The 15,752-nt window shown below is 50.3% G+C and overlaps 2 protein-coding genes across 2 annotated transcripts in view; both read right to left on the bottom strand.

Annotated features, from left to right (window-relative positions):
* Nucleotides 1-1,977: 1,977 nt before the first annotated feature.
* AAR2 (AAR2 splicing factor) lies at nt 1,978-10,011 on the bottom strand. The gene is made up of 3 exons (XM_074157479.1): nt 9,261-10,011; nt 7,083-7,312; nt 1,978-3,197 (listed from the first exon to the last, which is right to left on the bottom strand). The coding sequence occupies exons 1-3, from the start codon at nt 10,009-10,011 to the stop codon at nt 3,030-3,032; spliced, it is 1,149 nt and encodes a 382-aa protein (XP_074013580.1). The 3' UTR covers nt 1,978-3,029.
* A 4,120-nt stretch (nt 10,012-14,131) lies between these two features.
* EPB41L1 (erythrocyte membrane protein band 4.1 like 1) overlaps nt 14,132-15,752 on the bottom strand; it is a 29,442-nt gene continuing 27,821 nt past the window's right edge. The window contains exons 20-21 of the mRNA XM_074156987.1: nt 15,464-15,580; nt 14,132-14,272 (exon numbers count right to left, since the gene is read on the bottom strand). Of these exons, the coding sequence (XP_074013088.1) occupies nt 14,264-14,272; nt 15,464-15,580 (126 nt within the window). The 3' untranslated portion in view covers nt 14,132-14,263. The remainder of the gene's footprint in view (nt 14,273-15,463; nt 15,581-15,752) is intronic.

Here is a 15,752-nt window from a genome sequence, read left to right as displayed (position 1 = left end):
TGAACTGGTGGAGCAAGATGTGCCATTTCTCTTCCCAATAAAACCAGGATGTACCGCAACACCGGGACGGGCAGGCAGCTTTTTACAGCCTCAGGCGGCACTTTCCACATCTTTGAATCCACAGGGTCAATGAAACAAGAAGCAACTATCTTTGGTGTGGTGCTGGGCAACACAAAGGTGCCATACAGGATAAATATCACTGACTTAAAACTCTGCTTTGGCTAACGTCACTGGGAAAGGGGGAAAACAAAAGGAATAGCAGCTCTCGGGGTTGAATCCACTCACAGTAGGCTTTGTGTTGTAAATGCAGTGGGCTGTGCATCTTTGGGGGTACCCAGTGGTCAGCTCATGCCACTGCTGATCCCCAGCCTCACCCAGAGCCAGGCAGGGCCCCTGGTCCCACACAATCTGCAGTGAGAGCATGTCACGGGGCAGCAATGGTGCCGACGTGCCTCCCTCGCACAGCTCTGGTAACTGGACAACTCGCCACATAAGCAGGAGGCCAATGTCCCTCACGCTTCAGTGCCGCTTCACAACGCACCCAAAGCTGCTTGTCCTGCCCCTAATTCACTGCTGAATGGGTGTCGCAAACACATCACACGTCACACTTCGTTAGCTTGCAGCAACGCACATTCACACACACCCCATCTCTCATTTGATTTCAGATCACTACATCCATCTTAGCTGGAGGAAGGGGCAGCGTCATCACAGCCTGTTTACCCCAGGCTATATAAGGGCAAGAAAATACTCCTATTACATGTTACCACTCTCCTTTTATACCCTCCTTCCTGCTGACTTCAACGGGAATAACAGCGCTATTTTCCCTCCCAAAATTTATAACCCTCCCCTTACAAACATCCAACATATATTGCTTCATACGTGCCAGCTTCCCTTTACCCTCAAAGCGTGCGATGGAGTTGAATTCTGAACACCTCAACCAGTATTTAGCTGAAAGTTTGCTGCTTCTGTTTCACATCTAACAAAGGGATTGCAACCCCAAAGGCCTGTTCCTTCCCCATCTATTTTGTGAGTCTAGTAAGAGACATTACCTCTCCCTAATGCCAAAAGGAAAAAAGGACAATGGAAGTACAATCACATTCTCTTTTCTCAGCTGCTAAAAAGTGCAGTTCCTTATGGGAACCTGACTGTTACACACTTTGGAAGTTAATTTTCGGTTATTGTTTTTGAGATTTAACAAAGACACGCTCAAATTAACCTATCCATCAAAGAAGGGGGAGCACAGCCCGCAGAGCACTGTCACTGCCAGCTCTGCAGCCACAGAGTACTGTTTGTTCCTCCCTCCCTTCCAGATGGGCAGGTCCCCAGGCTCCAATGCTGCCTTCACCACTCACTCCTTACAAGAGGGATCAGTGTGTTCTGCTCCAAAGCAACAGAACCAGGCACCAGGTCGGTGCAAAGAGCCAACAAACCATCTTTCATCAAAGTTGGGACCAAATTATTTGTCCAGTTGGCAACTGGAAAGACAGCGCTGCCTGTGGAGAGAAACACAGCAAGAAAACAAAGAGGAGAGCACAAAGCGCCACACAAAACATCTCAAGGGTGTTAAGGTCAAGAAAGCACGGAAAAGAAAGATTCAAGAACAACTTTCCAAATCGGAGTAACCTCCTCTAAGGGCCTGTGGTCAGTATGGAGAGTATTTAAAATGGACAAACCAAGACACCAGAGTAACAGAGTGCATAGGAAACAGTACCAGCAGCAGACAAGGCTTCTGACAGCTGGCTCCTGTGGTAAGTACCTGAGTATCTGGAAACACCTGGTCACACACCGTTCCCAGAACACACTGCGCTTACTGCCCTGCCATGTACCGTTTCGCTGTGAGTTGTCCTCGGATGTCACAGCTACCATTGTGATGTTACTTCTGGGGACACCAGCCATTCCGACGAGAGAGAGGGGGGAGTGTCACTGCACCGTAAGCTTCGGCTAAATAACTAAAAACTATTCGTACAGATATTTTCTGTAGGCAAGACGCTCTTGGGATTTATTTTGAATTATAAAAGACTAACAAACAGCATTATCCTGTTAGACGTGCATACAGACGAACCCCAGGAGGAGTCTAACAGCCGAGAAAGTAACAAGCGAGTGGCAGGACCAAGAACCCACACAGCTCTGAACGAGTGCCACCAGTTTTCTCACAGCCTACCTGTGGGAAATGGGGATTGGGAAATGGGAAGAGACTGTCACCAGTGAAAATACGTAGGATTTCCAATTACAACACAACAGAAGATCCAGTTCACGTGGAAGTCTGAGCTTTTATCTCATGCTGGCTACCTTCTTCAAGACCTGGGTGACTACTGTCCAGTAACTCTATTTCTTGTTACCAAACTGTTAACTTTCTTTTACATCAGGCTACACAGCATGTCAGCAGTAAACACAAAAGGCTTTAATAGAATGGGAGGAATAAAATATCTCATTATTTGGGGTATGAAATGGGAGAAATTTTGCTGTGGCTTTGAGTCCTCATCCACAACAGACCATTGCAATAAATCACAGTGGTGAGCAGCAAACACAGTTTTGGAAGAGCTGTGGTTATGTCCCTGTTCCGCAAGCCTAGGAAGAGCAGAACTCAGTTCCCAGCCTGGGCTCGGGCCAGCAAAAGCTGTGATCACCAGCCACATGGGCTTACGCTCCTTGCTTGGGAGATACCAAATCGGAGCAGGAAAGGCTTCAAGTGTGAACCACAGACACTCTCCAAACAGGGTGTCACCTCCGGCCCAGGAGGATAGAAGAGACCAGGGATCTAGAGGTGAGATGAGTATGGAATGAGGAGATGTTGCAGAAGAGCTAGGGGGAAAAACAAAGTGTCCAAAGTCGCTGTGTGACAATACTCAAACTCCAATATTTCTGGTCTCCTCACAAATTTAGGAATCCTTCTGGGTTTTCCACAGCTGCTTCTAGAGCAGAAAGAGGAGTCAGCTTCAGAAACAGACCTTAGGAAGCTTGCAAGGCTGGAGAAGATGTAGAGAAAGAATTATTTTAAAAAGCTCTTTGTTCCTAAGCGACCATTTTGCTTAGTCCACCTGCACGCCCTCAGGAAGTTCTACCACTACAGGAGCGCAGTCATCAGGCTCTGCCTCAAAGTCCCATTTAAATTTCTTCGTTAGGTGAGCCTTGAATTTTTCAGCCTTTTTCCTTAGGGTCCCGCCAACAGCAGCACTGCACGTGCAGGAAAAGAACACCTAAAAGAACAGAGCAGAGGTCAGTAAGAACTCAGACATGGCACAAGCTGTCATCTCTTTCCTACATCATCAACTGGGTGCACCAGGAAAAGTTTCAGGTTAGGCCACTGGTAGGGGACCCGCCACCCTGGAAACCACCCCAGCTTTGGGGCTACCTAAACAGAACCAACACTTCTCCTCCCATCCCACTGCCAGGACAGACATCCCACCTCTGCTCCACTCAGTCAGCCTTAGGAAGATTTGCATTAAGGTAATAACTTTGGTCCAAGCAGGAGTATATATGGAATTAAATACATACTATGGAATTCTGAAATACTTTTAAGTGTCAGCAAAGAAAAATATCTGAGCAGACAGGGGGAAAAAAAAATAAAAATAGAGGACTCTCAGTTTTCATTTTCCACACAGCCAATTCTACAGCACGTGTCAAAAAGACCAATGGGTAATTAATTATACCCATCTTTTTCATGGCTGGATGGACCAGGAGAACCCCCAAAGTATTTTTATAACACGGTATCACCAATACCTCAGGATACAGTGGAAACTTAATAAAACAACACTGAAGGTCAGAGAAGAATAGGAGCTCTCTGGAAAAAGTCCAGTTATCTCCAGCACAGCCATTCCCTTGAGCACAGGGCACTGGAATCTGGACCAACCCCTAAGGCTGGCTCCCCTCCATCATCCAAACACACACTGATCTATTAACTTGTCACAAATTCACAGCTTCTGTTGGCACGTTGAGAGTTAAAGCACCAGCATATGGTTAAACAGGGCATTTCACCTCAGAGTCCACCTCTCACCAGCCTGTTTCTGCTCCTCTTCCCAAATCCTCACCCAGAATTCACCTCCATAGGAAGAAACTTATAGTTCAGAGCCAAAGAGGAAAAAAAAAAAAAAAAAAAATCATTGCTTAATGGAAGCAAAGGGAAAGCCCTCTGGGGAAAAGCAGGCTCTTATTTGGGAGAGACCTACTGACAGCTGGATAAAACACTGACAACAAGCAGCAAAGTGCGCTGCTTTGTTTATGAGCATTTGCCTTTTCCTTGTTCATTCTACCATGAAACTGCCTCTTTATAACAGAACTCCCTTAGGCAGCAAGGCTGCTATTAACAACAACAAAAAAAAATATTAAAAGATTATACTTCCCACTTCTCCTCAATGAACTGCACATTAAATTAGCTATTTCATCAATTTTTTTTCTTTAAACATTGTTAGGGCTGCATACTCAGTGGAGGTTACGCTGTACGCTTCTTGCCTTAGATCAAACTCCAAAAATAAAGTTGCCGTATTCAAAGCTGAGCAAAAGCTACCACAGATAATGCACTCCCCCCACACACACCATTCTGCCACCAATCCACCTGCCCACACCCAGTTAAGAGTGTTAATTCTGATGGCTGTGTACATAAAGTGATGGGGTGAGGCAAGTCCCAGAGGTTCCCTGAAATTATTTCAGCGCATCAGGGAAATCCCGCGGGAGCAGAGAAACAGAGAACTTTGAGCAAGGAGAGGCTCGCTTCAATCAGAAGGCAAAATTCTTCTTTGTTACTAAAAACGTGGTGACTCCTGGTGGGGCTTAACAGTGTTGGCTGAAGCCAGCACAGCCACCTAAAGGCATCAGCTTCCACTGTTTAAGGAATAAAACCACAGCCTGATGAAGTCCAAGGGTGGACGAGACCCGGGTATCCAAAAAGGAAAGATAATCAGCAAGTCAGGGGGCTTCCAAAACTCCCATCAGCTGGAAAGAATGGCTGGTTGACACATCCTTTTTACTGCTGCAAACTGACAGTGCACAGCGTTGCTCTGTGAGCGTGCTGCAAACAGAGCTAGGTTTTTTTGTAATGGGATGGAAAAAACCACCAATGGAAATAAAACAAAAATTCTAAAAAATGAGACTTTTATGAATCCAAATTCCAAAAAAGTGAAGAAAGTCACTTGATTAAAGCAATGTTTCCCATAACACTTTACCCAGCAAATTAAACACCTCTCTGATCCCAAAATCTACAGCAAGAACCGGGAGTTACAAGTAGAGAAAAGCAACCTCTCCCCGAGAAAGGAGAAGGCGCTACCGATTCCCATCGAGCACCTGCAACATACCTTCCTGCTGCTTCTGTGGGGGTTAAGTTTCCATTGGTGAGCTTCACCAGCGTATCTGGGTTGGGCTTTTTGGTTTTTATATAAACCAAGTTCTGATTAGTCTGTTTGCTCAGCTGTCAGCATGGTTACAATCCCTGGGAGCCACTGGTTTGACTAGTGCTGAATTGCAGATTTGTAGATGGGTCCTGCACCTGGGACGTGGCAATCTCAGGCACAAATACAGGTTGGGTGGAGAACGGCTGGAGAGCAGCCTTGAGGAGAAGGACTTGGGAGTGCTCATGGATGAGAAGCTCAACATGAGCCGGCAGTGCGCACTGGCAACCCAGAAAGCCAACCGCATCCTGGGCTGCATCAAAAGCAGCGTGGCCAGCAGGACAAGGGGGGGTGGATTCTGCCCCTCTGCTCCGCTCTGGGGAGACCCCACCTGGAGCACTGTGTCCAGCTCTGGAGTCCTCAGCACAGGAAGGACTTGGACCTGTTGGAATGGGCCCAGTGGAGGGCCATGAAAATGATCAGAGGGATGGAGCACCTCAGCTATGAAGACAGCCTGAGAAAGTTGGGGGGTTCAGCCTGGAGAAGAGAAGGCTCCAGGGAGACATTAGAGCCCCTTCCAGTCCCTAAAGGGGCTCCAGGAAAGCTGGGGAGGGACTCGTGATCAGGGAGGGGAGCCATAGGAGGAGGGGGAAGGGTTTGACACTGAAAGAGGGGAGATTGGGATGAGATCTGGGGAAGAACTTTTTTGCTGTGAGGGTGGTGAGAGCCTGGCCCAGGTTGCCCAGAGAAGCTGTGGCTGCCCCATCCCTGGAGGGGTTCAAGGCCAGGTTGGAGGGGTCTTTGAGCAACCTGGTCTGGTGGGAGGTGTCCCTGCCCAGGGTTGGGGGGGTTGGAACTCCCTGATCTTTAAGGTCCCTTCCAACTCTAACCATTCAGTGATTCTATGATTTGCTCATGCTCATCCCAGTAGCAGCAGTGTTTTCTGCATTTCAGACTAACCATAAATTCCCTCTGGGTAAGAACTTTATTACAGGAAATCTTCAGCTTTGCTTAAGGCTAACAGGAACGGAAAAGCTTCTTAAATCTATCCATGCCCTAAGCTTGATAAGGTTTTGCAGCAACTTCTCTGCGTACTAAGCAAACCATTCAAGCTGACCAAAAATAAACATCATCAGCCTTTTATGCCGAAGTCTTGGGTTTTTTATAAAAAAACAAAAAAGAATGAATGGTGTTTGGGAAAAAAAAAAAATCAACAGACATAATCTTGCACTCGCTGAGCCTCTCCCATAGCTCATCTGCTTAATGTAGTCAAAGGCCTTAAGAATTTTTAGAAAAAGTATGCTGGCACAGTCCAGGCACATTTAGGACTCTAAACCATGTCTAGGTAACAGGCTACTTTCAGCACTATTTGCAAGGAAAACACAATAAAATACACACAGTCCCCATTCTCCCTTGCAGCCATCTCCACTAGCCTTTCCTCTGGTTGCCTCACTCCACTGGCCTCTCTGCACACAGACTAACTCCATTTTATACCGCATTAGACACTTCTAGGCAGAGCTTGAGCCAATCAAACTCGGAGATGACAAGCAAATGGCATTTCTTTGTCAATGACACAGGGGAAAAAATAAAAGAAAATATGCACGTGCTTAGATAGGCTCACTGTGTCCCACGCAGCTCAACAGTAGCTTAATTGCCTTTGCAGCTTCTCCCCAAATTTCCTCTGACGGCCTGTGCGCCCTCTCCTCCCACTCCCAGTTTTCAAGAGAGAGTTGTTTCAAGTACGTTTCAAGAGAAACGTACCTGTAAGGTGCTGGTTAAAAAGTTGTCCTGAGAGATAATGTCCACAAAAAAATCAGCTGGAATTTCACCAAGCTGGTGATACAGCACAGAAATGAGATTGATGTAAAGGTCTTGATACTTCCCGATGGCATCTTCAGATCGGCACAGGATGTTCAAGAGTCTTTTCCAGTGCTCAAACGCATCATACACATTCCCGATCAGGAAGCAGATGAAAGCAAACTGCAACTCAGCTGCGTGTATTCAGCAAAGGAAAACAAAACAAAACAAAACACACATAAGACTAAAAACATCAAAGGTATGTGTCCTTTCGAAAGCCCTGTAAATGACTGCATAAAACTCTGGGTTTGTCTTTTGCACATGCATTTTGACCTTCCAGCGATTCTGCTAATGGCAGTCAATACTCCAAACACTATTTCCTAGGGCTCTGCTCTTCAACTGGAGAAAAAGCAAGCATAATTGGGCAAGTCTGCCTGTAACTGTGATTATCATCTTTGGACAGTGACTTTCTGGCAATCAGAGTACACAGCCACCTAAGGACTTCCAGTGTCACCCGTGTTCTCAGAAGGACACTCCAACAATGAAGTCAGACATTGCTGTTATCCTGCAAGCATCCTCGTTACGCCTATGCCCGGGTTTCTGGAGCCACATGGGAGTGCAAATGCTACTGCCCTTGAATGCAAGGGCTGTGGGAGCACTGGGAGAGGTGAGCAGTACACTAATAGATGTTCTTATCTCGTTGAATTAAGAGCCACGGTTCATCTCACTCGATGTTCAGCATCAGCTGTGATCAGCATCATAATGATAGCGTTCCCTAAGGTAATTCGTTCATTGTATATCCTAGAGCTGTGCTTGGTAATATTGATAAAGAATAAATGGTATAATATTAATATAGAGAAAAATGGAAGAATGGAAAAACAAAGGCTTATTCCAAACCTCAGCAGCCTTGAGGCTCCAGCTCCGCTGGGTTCCCAAGCCCTCTGTCCATCCTGCCACAGAACAGAACCTCCACGGGAGGTTCAGGACCTCCACAGATTTGATACTTATTCATATCACAAGTTGCCAAGAATGGCTGGCAAGTAATTAAGACCCTGGGAGTGGGAGCTGCAGCCCTCGCTGTGGATGTCTCCTGCAGCAGGGCTGGCAAACCCTGAATGTTGCCACCGAGAGTCGCCAGCAGCACGCAGCTGAGTGGCCACCGCTCCAGCCAGGGAGGGGACCAGCTACTGCCTCGGGAACCGCCTGCTGGGAGACCCCATACCACCAAAATGGGAACAAGAACCTGAAAATTGCCATGCTCAGCCCCATTCAGTGCTCCCAGGACACTGTAAGCTCCGTCCTCAGAGATTCACTTCACAGGCAGACTGCCAGGCTGGTTGGTGCCAGATGACAGACCCCCTTTGCAGGAGATGCAGTTTATGGGCACCTGCAATTGCTGCTTTTGACTTAATCTAAAGCAATCTGGGCACCAAGCGCAGCACCCAGGAGTGAGAGAGGCAAATGTGGCAGGCTGGCAGGTCTGGACAAAAGCACAACTGGAACAGCTGTAGCTGCTAAAAACTCCACAAACTTCCATTTTGTGATTAAGAGAGATGCCTCAGGGTGCCAGAGGACAGGCCCCACAGAACAGGCACAGGTTTCATCCCAGGGCTCTCATTTTACAGAGAAATTACTTTATTCTCTGTAAGCAGGAGCAGGTACAGAGGAGGGCAAGAAAAATAATCAGAGGGCTGGAGCCCCTCTGCTTTGAGGACAGGCTGAGAGAGTTGGGGGGTTCAGCCTGGAGAAGAGAAGGCTCCAGGGAGACCTTAGAGCCCCTTCCAGTCCCTAAAGGGGCTCCAGGAAAGCTGGGGAGGGACTCGTGATCAGGGAGGGGAGCCATAGGAGGAGGGGGAACAGTTTTAAATTGAAAGAGGGGAGATTGAGCTGAGATCTGGGGAAGAAGTTCTTTGCTGTGAAGGTGGTGAGAGCCTGGCCCAGGTTGCCCAGAGAAGCTGTGGCTGCCCTATCCCTGGAGGGGTTCAAGGCCAGGTTGGATGGGGCTTTGAGCAACCTGGTCTGGTGGGAGGTGTCCCTGCCCAGGGTAGAGGGGTGGAACTGGATGGGCTTTAAATGTCTATTCCAACCCAGGCTAGTCTATGAAAGCACCCCAAGACTCTACCTAGTGGTTTCAGTACCCACCGAGGAGATCCAGGGGCTGGCTGGCGTACTGCTGGTTAATCACCTTCTCCAGCGTGTAGCTGAGGTCCATGCTGTGCCTGGTGATCTCCTCTGGCGTAGCACCGTCGGGGTACATCTGCTTCGGCAGCTCCGTGAACCTGATCTCGGTGCCGGCTTTCGGCTTCATCTGGGGCAGCCGCGCCATGCCCTCGGCGTAGCTCCGGCACTCGGCGTCGAAGCGGGGCAGGTGCTGCTCCTCCCGGTCCCTGGTGTGCCGCCCGGCCACCACCGGCAGCACCTCCGAGAAGGCACAGATCCGCCCGCTCTCCGGCTGCAGCTTCTTCATGGCCCCTTCGCTGATGAAGCTGGTGAGGGAGACCCACTTCTTCAGGGTCTCGTAGGGGTAGGGCCCCAGGAACGGGTCCATCTCCTGCAGGTTCTCCCGGAAAGCCTCGGCCTCCCCCGCGGCCGCCAGCCCCACCGCCTCCCCGGCGGGGTCCCACCGCAGCACCCGCACCTCCCGCCGCTGCAGGCTGAGGAAGAAGCCGGTGCGCGGGCCTGTCTCCCGGCCGCCGCCCGCCCGCCCCGCGCTGCAGTGCAGGAAGTGCAGGCCCGGCGGGATCATCTTGACGCCGCGGAACCGGGGCCCCACGGTCCAGGTGCTGTAGTCGATGCCGAATTCAGTGCCCTGAGGGACGCCCAGCACCACCACGGCGGCGCCCTCGAAGAAGAGCTGCCGGGCCAGCTCGGGGTCCAGCCGCGGGGCCGCCATGGCAGGGCACAGCATGCCGCGACCGCCGCCCCCCTTCCGCTCCTCAGCATCCGGAACCTCCGAGCGCTCCCGGTCCTCCCCGAAAAGCGTCCGGGCGGCACGGCGGTTCCGGGCACGGCGGTTCCGCCTCCCCCGCTTCCCCAGACCCCAAACTCGGCCGTTGTTCCGCTTTGTCCTCCCCGGGCTCCTCCATGGCTGTTCCGCTCTGGCCCAAGGTCCCTCAAAGGCGGTCTCGCTTCCCCAGACCCCCCCAGCTGGCCGCCATTCCCCCGGGCCCCCCACCCGGGGACTGAGTGCCCTGCAGCAGGACAGACACACAGAGACCCTCGCAGTGAGACAGAAGACCCCGCAGCGGGACAGCTCATAGAATCACAGGATGGTTTGGGTGGGAAGGGACCTTAAAGACCACCCAGTGCCACCCCCTGCCCTGGGCAGGGACACCTCCCACCAGACCAGGTTGCTCAAAGACCCCTCCAACCTGGCCTTGAACCCCTCCAGGGATAGGGCAGCCACAGCTTCTCTGGGCAACCTGGGCCAGGCTCTCACCACCCTCACAGCAAAGAATTTCTTCCCCAGATCTCAGCTCAATCTCCCCTCTTCCAGGTTAAAACTGTTCCCCCTTGTCCTATGGCTCCCCTCCCTGATCACGAGTCCCTCCCCAGCTTTCCTGGAGCCCCTTTAGGGACTGGAAGGGGCTCTAAGGTCTCCCCGGAGCCTTCTCTTCTCCAGGCTGAACCCCCCAACTCTCTCAGCCTGTCCCCACAGCAGAGCGGCTCCAGCCCTCCCAGCATCTCCGGGGCCTCCTCTGGCCCCGCTCCAACAGCTTTGTGTCCTTCTTAACCCCCTCCCAGCACCACGTCCTCCCTCCCAGGACAACAGAGTCAAGCTCCTCAGGGACAGCTGCCACCTCCTCTCTCTGCGTTTTGAGCATCTTCACAACCTCCTTCGCTGCCCCATGTCTGCGTACGAGGGTCGGCAGCCACCACATGACACCGGTCCCAGCACCACCAGCCGCAGCGCCCAACCTGGAAGCATCTTCATCTTCCCTTCAGACAGAGCAGAGTTTGGCTGTGGGTTGTAAAGTACTTCCATGTGCGAGACCCCAGTTGCAAGGTCCCCCCTTCACTTCTCCACCCTCTTGGCAGGAAAGAGTCCACCGAGGCCCCAAGCTGATTTAGCATCAAACACATTTATTTCACTTTTATTGAATACAAGAACAGTGAGCACACACGCATACACCACCGAGCACTGAAAAGGAGGAGTATGACCGAAGGGGGGAGAGGGAGAACAAGGGAAGAGAAAAGGAGAGTTAGTGAAGGAACAACAGTGTTGCAGTTGGTTGGTAAGGTGCTTCTCAAATAAAAATAAATATTATTATTATTGTTACTGTTATTATTACTCATGCAATCGCAGGCCAGGTTTGGAATGAATTTGTGGGATCAGGTAAAAACAGGCACTCGTGTCTCCCACCCCTTTCAACAGAAAGGCCCCTGGAAGAAACCAAGCTGTGATCAGCTCTGGAACGGAGCACAGTGACGGGCAGGCTAGGGGAGCTGAGCCCGCGGGGGCAGCAGTTGTTGCTGAGCAGCAGAAACCCACACCTCGCCAGGCGAACAAGCAGTGAGGTTTTTTTCTTTCCTTTTTTTTTTCCTTTTTTTATTATTATTTTATTTTATTTTAAGTTTTTAAACACTGCCACCCATTAAACACGCTGCGGGAGCCAGGGACTGGATCTGCTCACTCCAAACATAACTCATTTCAGTCCAAGCGCACATCAAGTCTAACTCTGTAAGGCCACTAATTTTAACAGTAACCTTCACTTTTATAACTACACAATGTCAAAAGCAAGTAGCTAGTTTCACAGTAGCCTCTGGTGGGTCGCAAAGGTGCCAAAGCCGGGTGGGCTCCTCTGGGCATGGAACACAGCGTGTGCTGAAGAAGACCAGCACCACAAGTCCTCCACCACCCCGCCTCTCCCTCTGAGAGTGCCACTGCTGATCACAGCTGGTTTGGGTGTATTGAAAAAAAGAAAAGAGAGAAAAGGAGCTTCTTTGCAACTGCCTTAACTCTTTTTTGGTTGGGGGTCTGGTGTCTAAAGGTAGCTGAAGGCTCTCGGGTGGAAGCTGGGGAGACCCTCAGGAGCTGGCAGCGCTGGGGCCAGCCAGCAGCTCTGGCCATGTCCCGAGCAGTCTGTGCCCCTGCCCTTCAGGCTGGCAGGAGAAACCTCTCTGCCAGGAGGAGAACAGACTTCACGGGAACATACTCGCAAGCATCTGGTGAACCGTGGCTGCCAGGGAGCAGGGTCTCTCCTGGGACAGCAGAGGCAGTAAGCGGGGTCTGCCCACAGCATCCTTGCAGGACAGGCTCTCCTGCTCGCTGTCCTCCTCCGAGCCACTGCAGGGCCTGGCAAAATGCGTTTATTTCTGGGCAGGGTCTGTGTGAGGGGTGGGAGACTAAAGGCAAAATGGTGCAGAATCGTGGGCCCTTCTGTTTCCGCAGGAGCTAGAGACGATTCCTAGAAGGAAACCCGTTTTATTTCCTTTCCTTGCTGATTTTGGTTCCAAGTCTACCCTAACTGCCTGGTTCACAGTGTACGAGGCCCTGGGCTTGGCCCATGATCCCCTTCCAAAGGCAGCCAGCAAGGAAACCTGTGGCTAAAAGCCGAGCTGGAATGAGCTGGGGGAAGGCAGCTCCACCAACATCTCCTCCACATGTGCCTCCTCACGTGGAGGGCCTGGGCTCTCTCCTCCAGCCTGGGGTGCTGGGGACGCTCTGCAGCAATGGAGACAGCTCGGTCTCTCTACTGCCCAGCCCCAGGCAGGCTGGGGGAAGGACTGCCATCACCCCGCCATCGCTGTCACCAGCCCTTGCCATCGCACCCCGGGCAGCGGGGGAGGCTGGGCAGAAACAACCCCTCTGCCTTCAACCCTACTACAAAGATCAAGGAACTTCATTACTGGGATCCAGAAACAAAGCAAAACCACCCCAACCACTGGCACGGCTCAGTGGGCTGGAGAGGAGCGGGGAATGCAGTCCTGCAGCTGCCACCTTGCTCCCAGATGACTCCCGTGGCTCTGGGTGGGGGCCGGGGAAACCATCCTCCCTACACAGCCTCAACCTCCTTCCCTGCCCCTCCAAGTCACCACTGACCCTCCAAACCCAACCACCATCCCCTGCAGACCAGACGGCGGGACATCTCCCGTCTCTCGCCCTCTCCCCTTCCCCCCCCAAGAACAGCAGCGGCTGAAACCTTCCCCGTTCTCTTCTTGCAGGACCGAGAGTCCCACGAGTGATCTAAGAGTCTCAAAATACACCAACCACAGTCAACCAAAGAGTTAATAATTTAAAAATGTCGTCATCATATTTACCAGCACTGTTGAATTATTTCAGTATTGTTCCCTCCCTCCCCCCTCGTTATATATAATAATATACATAACTTAAACGCACATCCATATGAAACCCCTACAGGCTGCTTTTTTATAAATGAGAAACCATATACATATCATTTGCTTTGTGTGAAATGAAATCCATTCTTAAACACCTTCAGAGAACAAGAGGTTGGACAAGTGCACAGAGAAGAAGATCAGGAACGGAAGGGGAAGAGTTAACATAACCCCAAAAGATGCAAAAGAACCAGCATGGAATGAGAAGGGCAAAACGACACTTGCAAATCAGAAAATAACTCTAAGGTAACAAATTGAATGTTTTTCTCTCTTCTTTCCAGAGGTGGGGAATGGTTTTGCTTCTGCTTGTGGTTTTTTTTATTTCAGTTTGCTTATTTCTTGCTTTGTTGCAAAGCAGTTTTCCTTTCCATTCAGTGTGCAACAAATGAACTCATGATTGTGTATCCTTTAATGTAACATGCAAGATGGTGGCTTATTGTATTGTTAACAATATTATTGTTGTTATTATTATGATGTTTTAAATCTTATCACCAATCCAGTAAATTCTTCAATTTATCTGCAGAGGGTTGGCTTTGTTTGTTGGTGGTGTTGTTTGCTATTCATTTCCAGCACATAGCAGCAGTGCAAGGATGCATTTTGTTTCCTGTTTTTATATATATATATATATATATGTATGTATGTATATATATATATAATATATTTGCTATTCCTTTTTTAAAAATTTTTGTCTCTCGCCATGAACATTGCAGCCAGGATGTCTATGTCTTGCTGACAAATCCAGCATGAAGGCTCCTTCTCTGCTGTTCTCCAGGTTTGAACACAGATGCCGACTTCCATCAACATGTTGGTCAAGATTCCTGTACGAGGCAGATGGAAAGGACCAGTCATGGGTGGGGGTGTGTGTGTGTGATCTCTTTGGCTATAAAAGGGCTCCTCTTTGTATGAGGACACTGGAAAGTAAATTTGCAAAGACTTGGGGCCACCACAGTTTGCACTTAATTAGCAGGAACTCTCAATTCACTGGGCTGGTGTTGGTGTATGGGGGAGGAAACGGTGACTCACTGCTCCCTTACTTTAAGCCATTCAATTAAAACTGAGTGGCTCCCTAAGCGGTGCAGAAGTGTCTGGGCTTGCTTGTTTGTACCAGGCGATAGGAGGTAAGATTAGGCAGCTGCAAGAGCCTCTTCTGACCTTCCAAGCTGCAATGGAGCTGGTGGCTTTTCCAAGCTTAAAAGCCGTCAATCGAAATCTTCACATGATAAAGCAACACGACATCGCATTTCCAAAGAGGCCTCTCGAAATGCCCCTGCAGCCTGGCTGGTGACAGAGCTCCTCATATGTTTTTCAGCAGTGAGGCTGCCCTTCTTCTTTCCACCCCCCTCCTCTGCCCCTCAGCGGCTCCGACACACACATCTGCTGAGCTGTGCCACCACCCAAGACCTGCCCTGACCCAGCTGATGGAGCAGCAACGGGCTCAGAGTGAGGGGCTGGGAGTGGGGCAGGGCTCCTCAAGCCAGCTTTGCCCTGAAGAAAAATGTCTTTGGGGCACCTGCAGAGAGGTGCAAACCTTGCGCGCTGCAGTGTGCTCCATGTGTATAAAAAGACAACCCAGGGATCTGAACGGGACTAAAGAAACTTCTTTTTTTTTTTTGCAAACACTGGTCTGATACTTTGGACTGGCTTTGAAGAACCTGTGGCCAAGCTTCTCAGCCCATCCACAAAAGTGGTATCACCTCTTTCCCTCCCCACCCCAGGGGAAGAAGGAGGACCTTTCTTCTTTACATGCAAATGACTCTGACCCCTCTGCTGAGCAGGACAGCAAGGTGACATCTGCAGAAGTGCTTTTGGTGGCACGGCACCAGCTTTCTAACCACAGCCAGGTGGCCGTGCCTGGAGCAACCATCACACTGGAACTGCTGGCCAAGAGCTGCCACTCCTAGTGCTGAGGAGCAGCAACCTGGAGCCGGTGGGGACCAGAGGGACTTGCCCAGTGACAGCCACCCCTTATACAGCAGCTATAAATCATACCTGGGAACTTCTCCACCTACCTGAGGTTTCTTGTCCCTTTCCTCTGGAGAAGGTTCTGTTTCTCTGTACACCACAGCTTTGGTTACCAGCATGTCGGGATGCTGTAGTTTTGCCTCTTTGATTGCTAAAGCCAGTGCCTAGAAACCAGGAGGATGCAAGCATTTGTCGTCACCTCCCTGAAATCTAGCCCATGGCTCTCAGCCAGACAGAACCAGCAGCCACAAAGCTGGGATTCCAGGAGGACACGGAGGCAGAGGTTCAAAGCTGAACCCACGGTAGCCTGGTGGAAGAGGCTGGAGCCCAACACTG

This window comes from Numenius arquata, chromosome 12 (assembly GCF_964106895.1).
Source record: "Numenius arquata chromosome 12, bNumArq3.hap1.1, whole genome shotgun sequence".
NCBI lineage: Eukaryota > Metazoa > Chordata > Aves > Charadriiformes > Scolopacidae > Numenius > Numenius arquata.
Note: the sequence above shows the minus strand (reverse complement) of the source record. Positions and strands in the feature narration are given on the sequence as shown.

Bases quoted from the DNA above. Each gene is read 5' to 3' on its own strand.
- AAR2 (XM_074157479.1), bottom strand. From the start codon at position 10,011: ATGGCGGCCCCGCGGCTGGACCCCGAGCTGGCCCGGCAGCTCTTCTTC. The intron at 7,313-9,260 runs GTGGGTACTGAA...GAATACACGCAG, and splicing joins CCAGCCCCTGGATCTCCTCG to CTGAGTTGCAGTTTGCTTTC. The intron at 3,198-7,082 runs GTACGTTTCTCT...CTGTTCTTTTAG, and splicing joins TTTTAACCAGCACCTTACAG to GTGTTCTTTTCCTGCACGTG.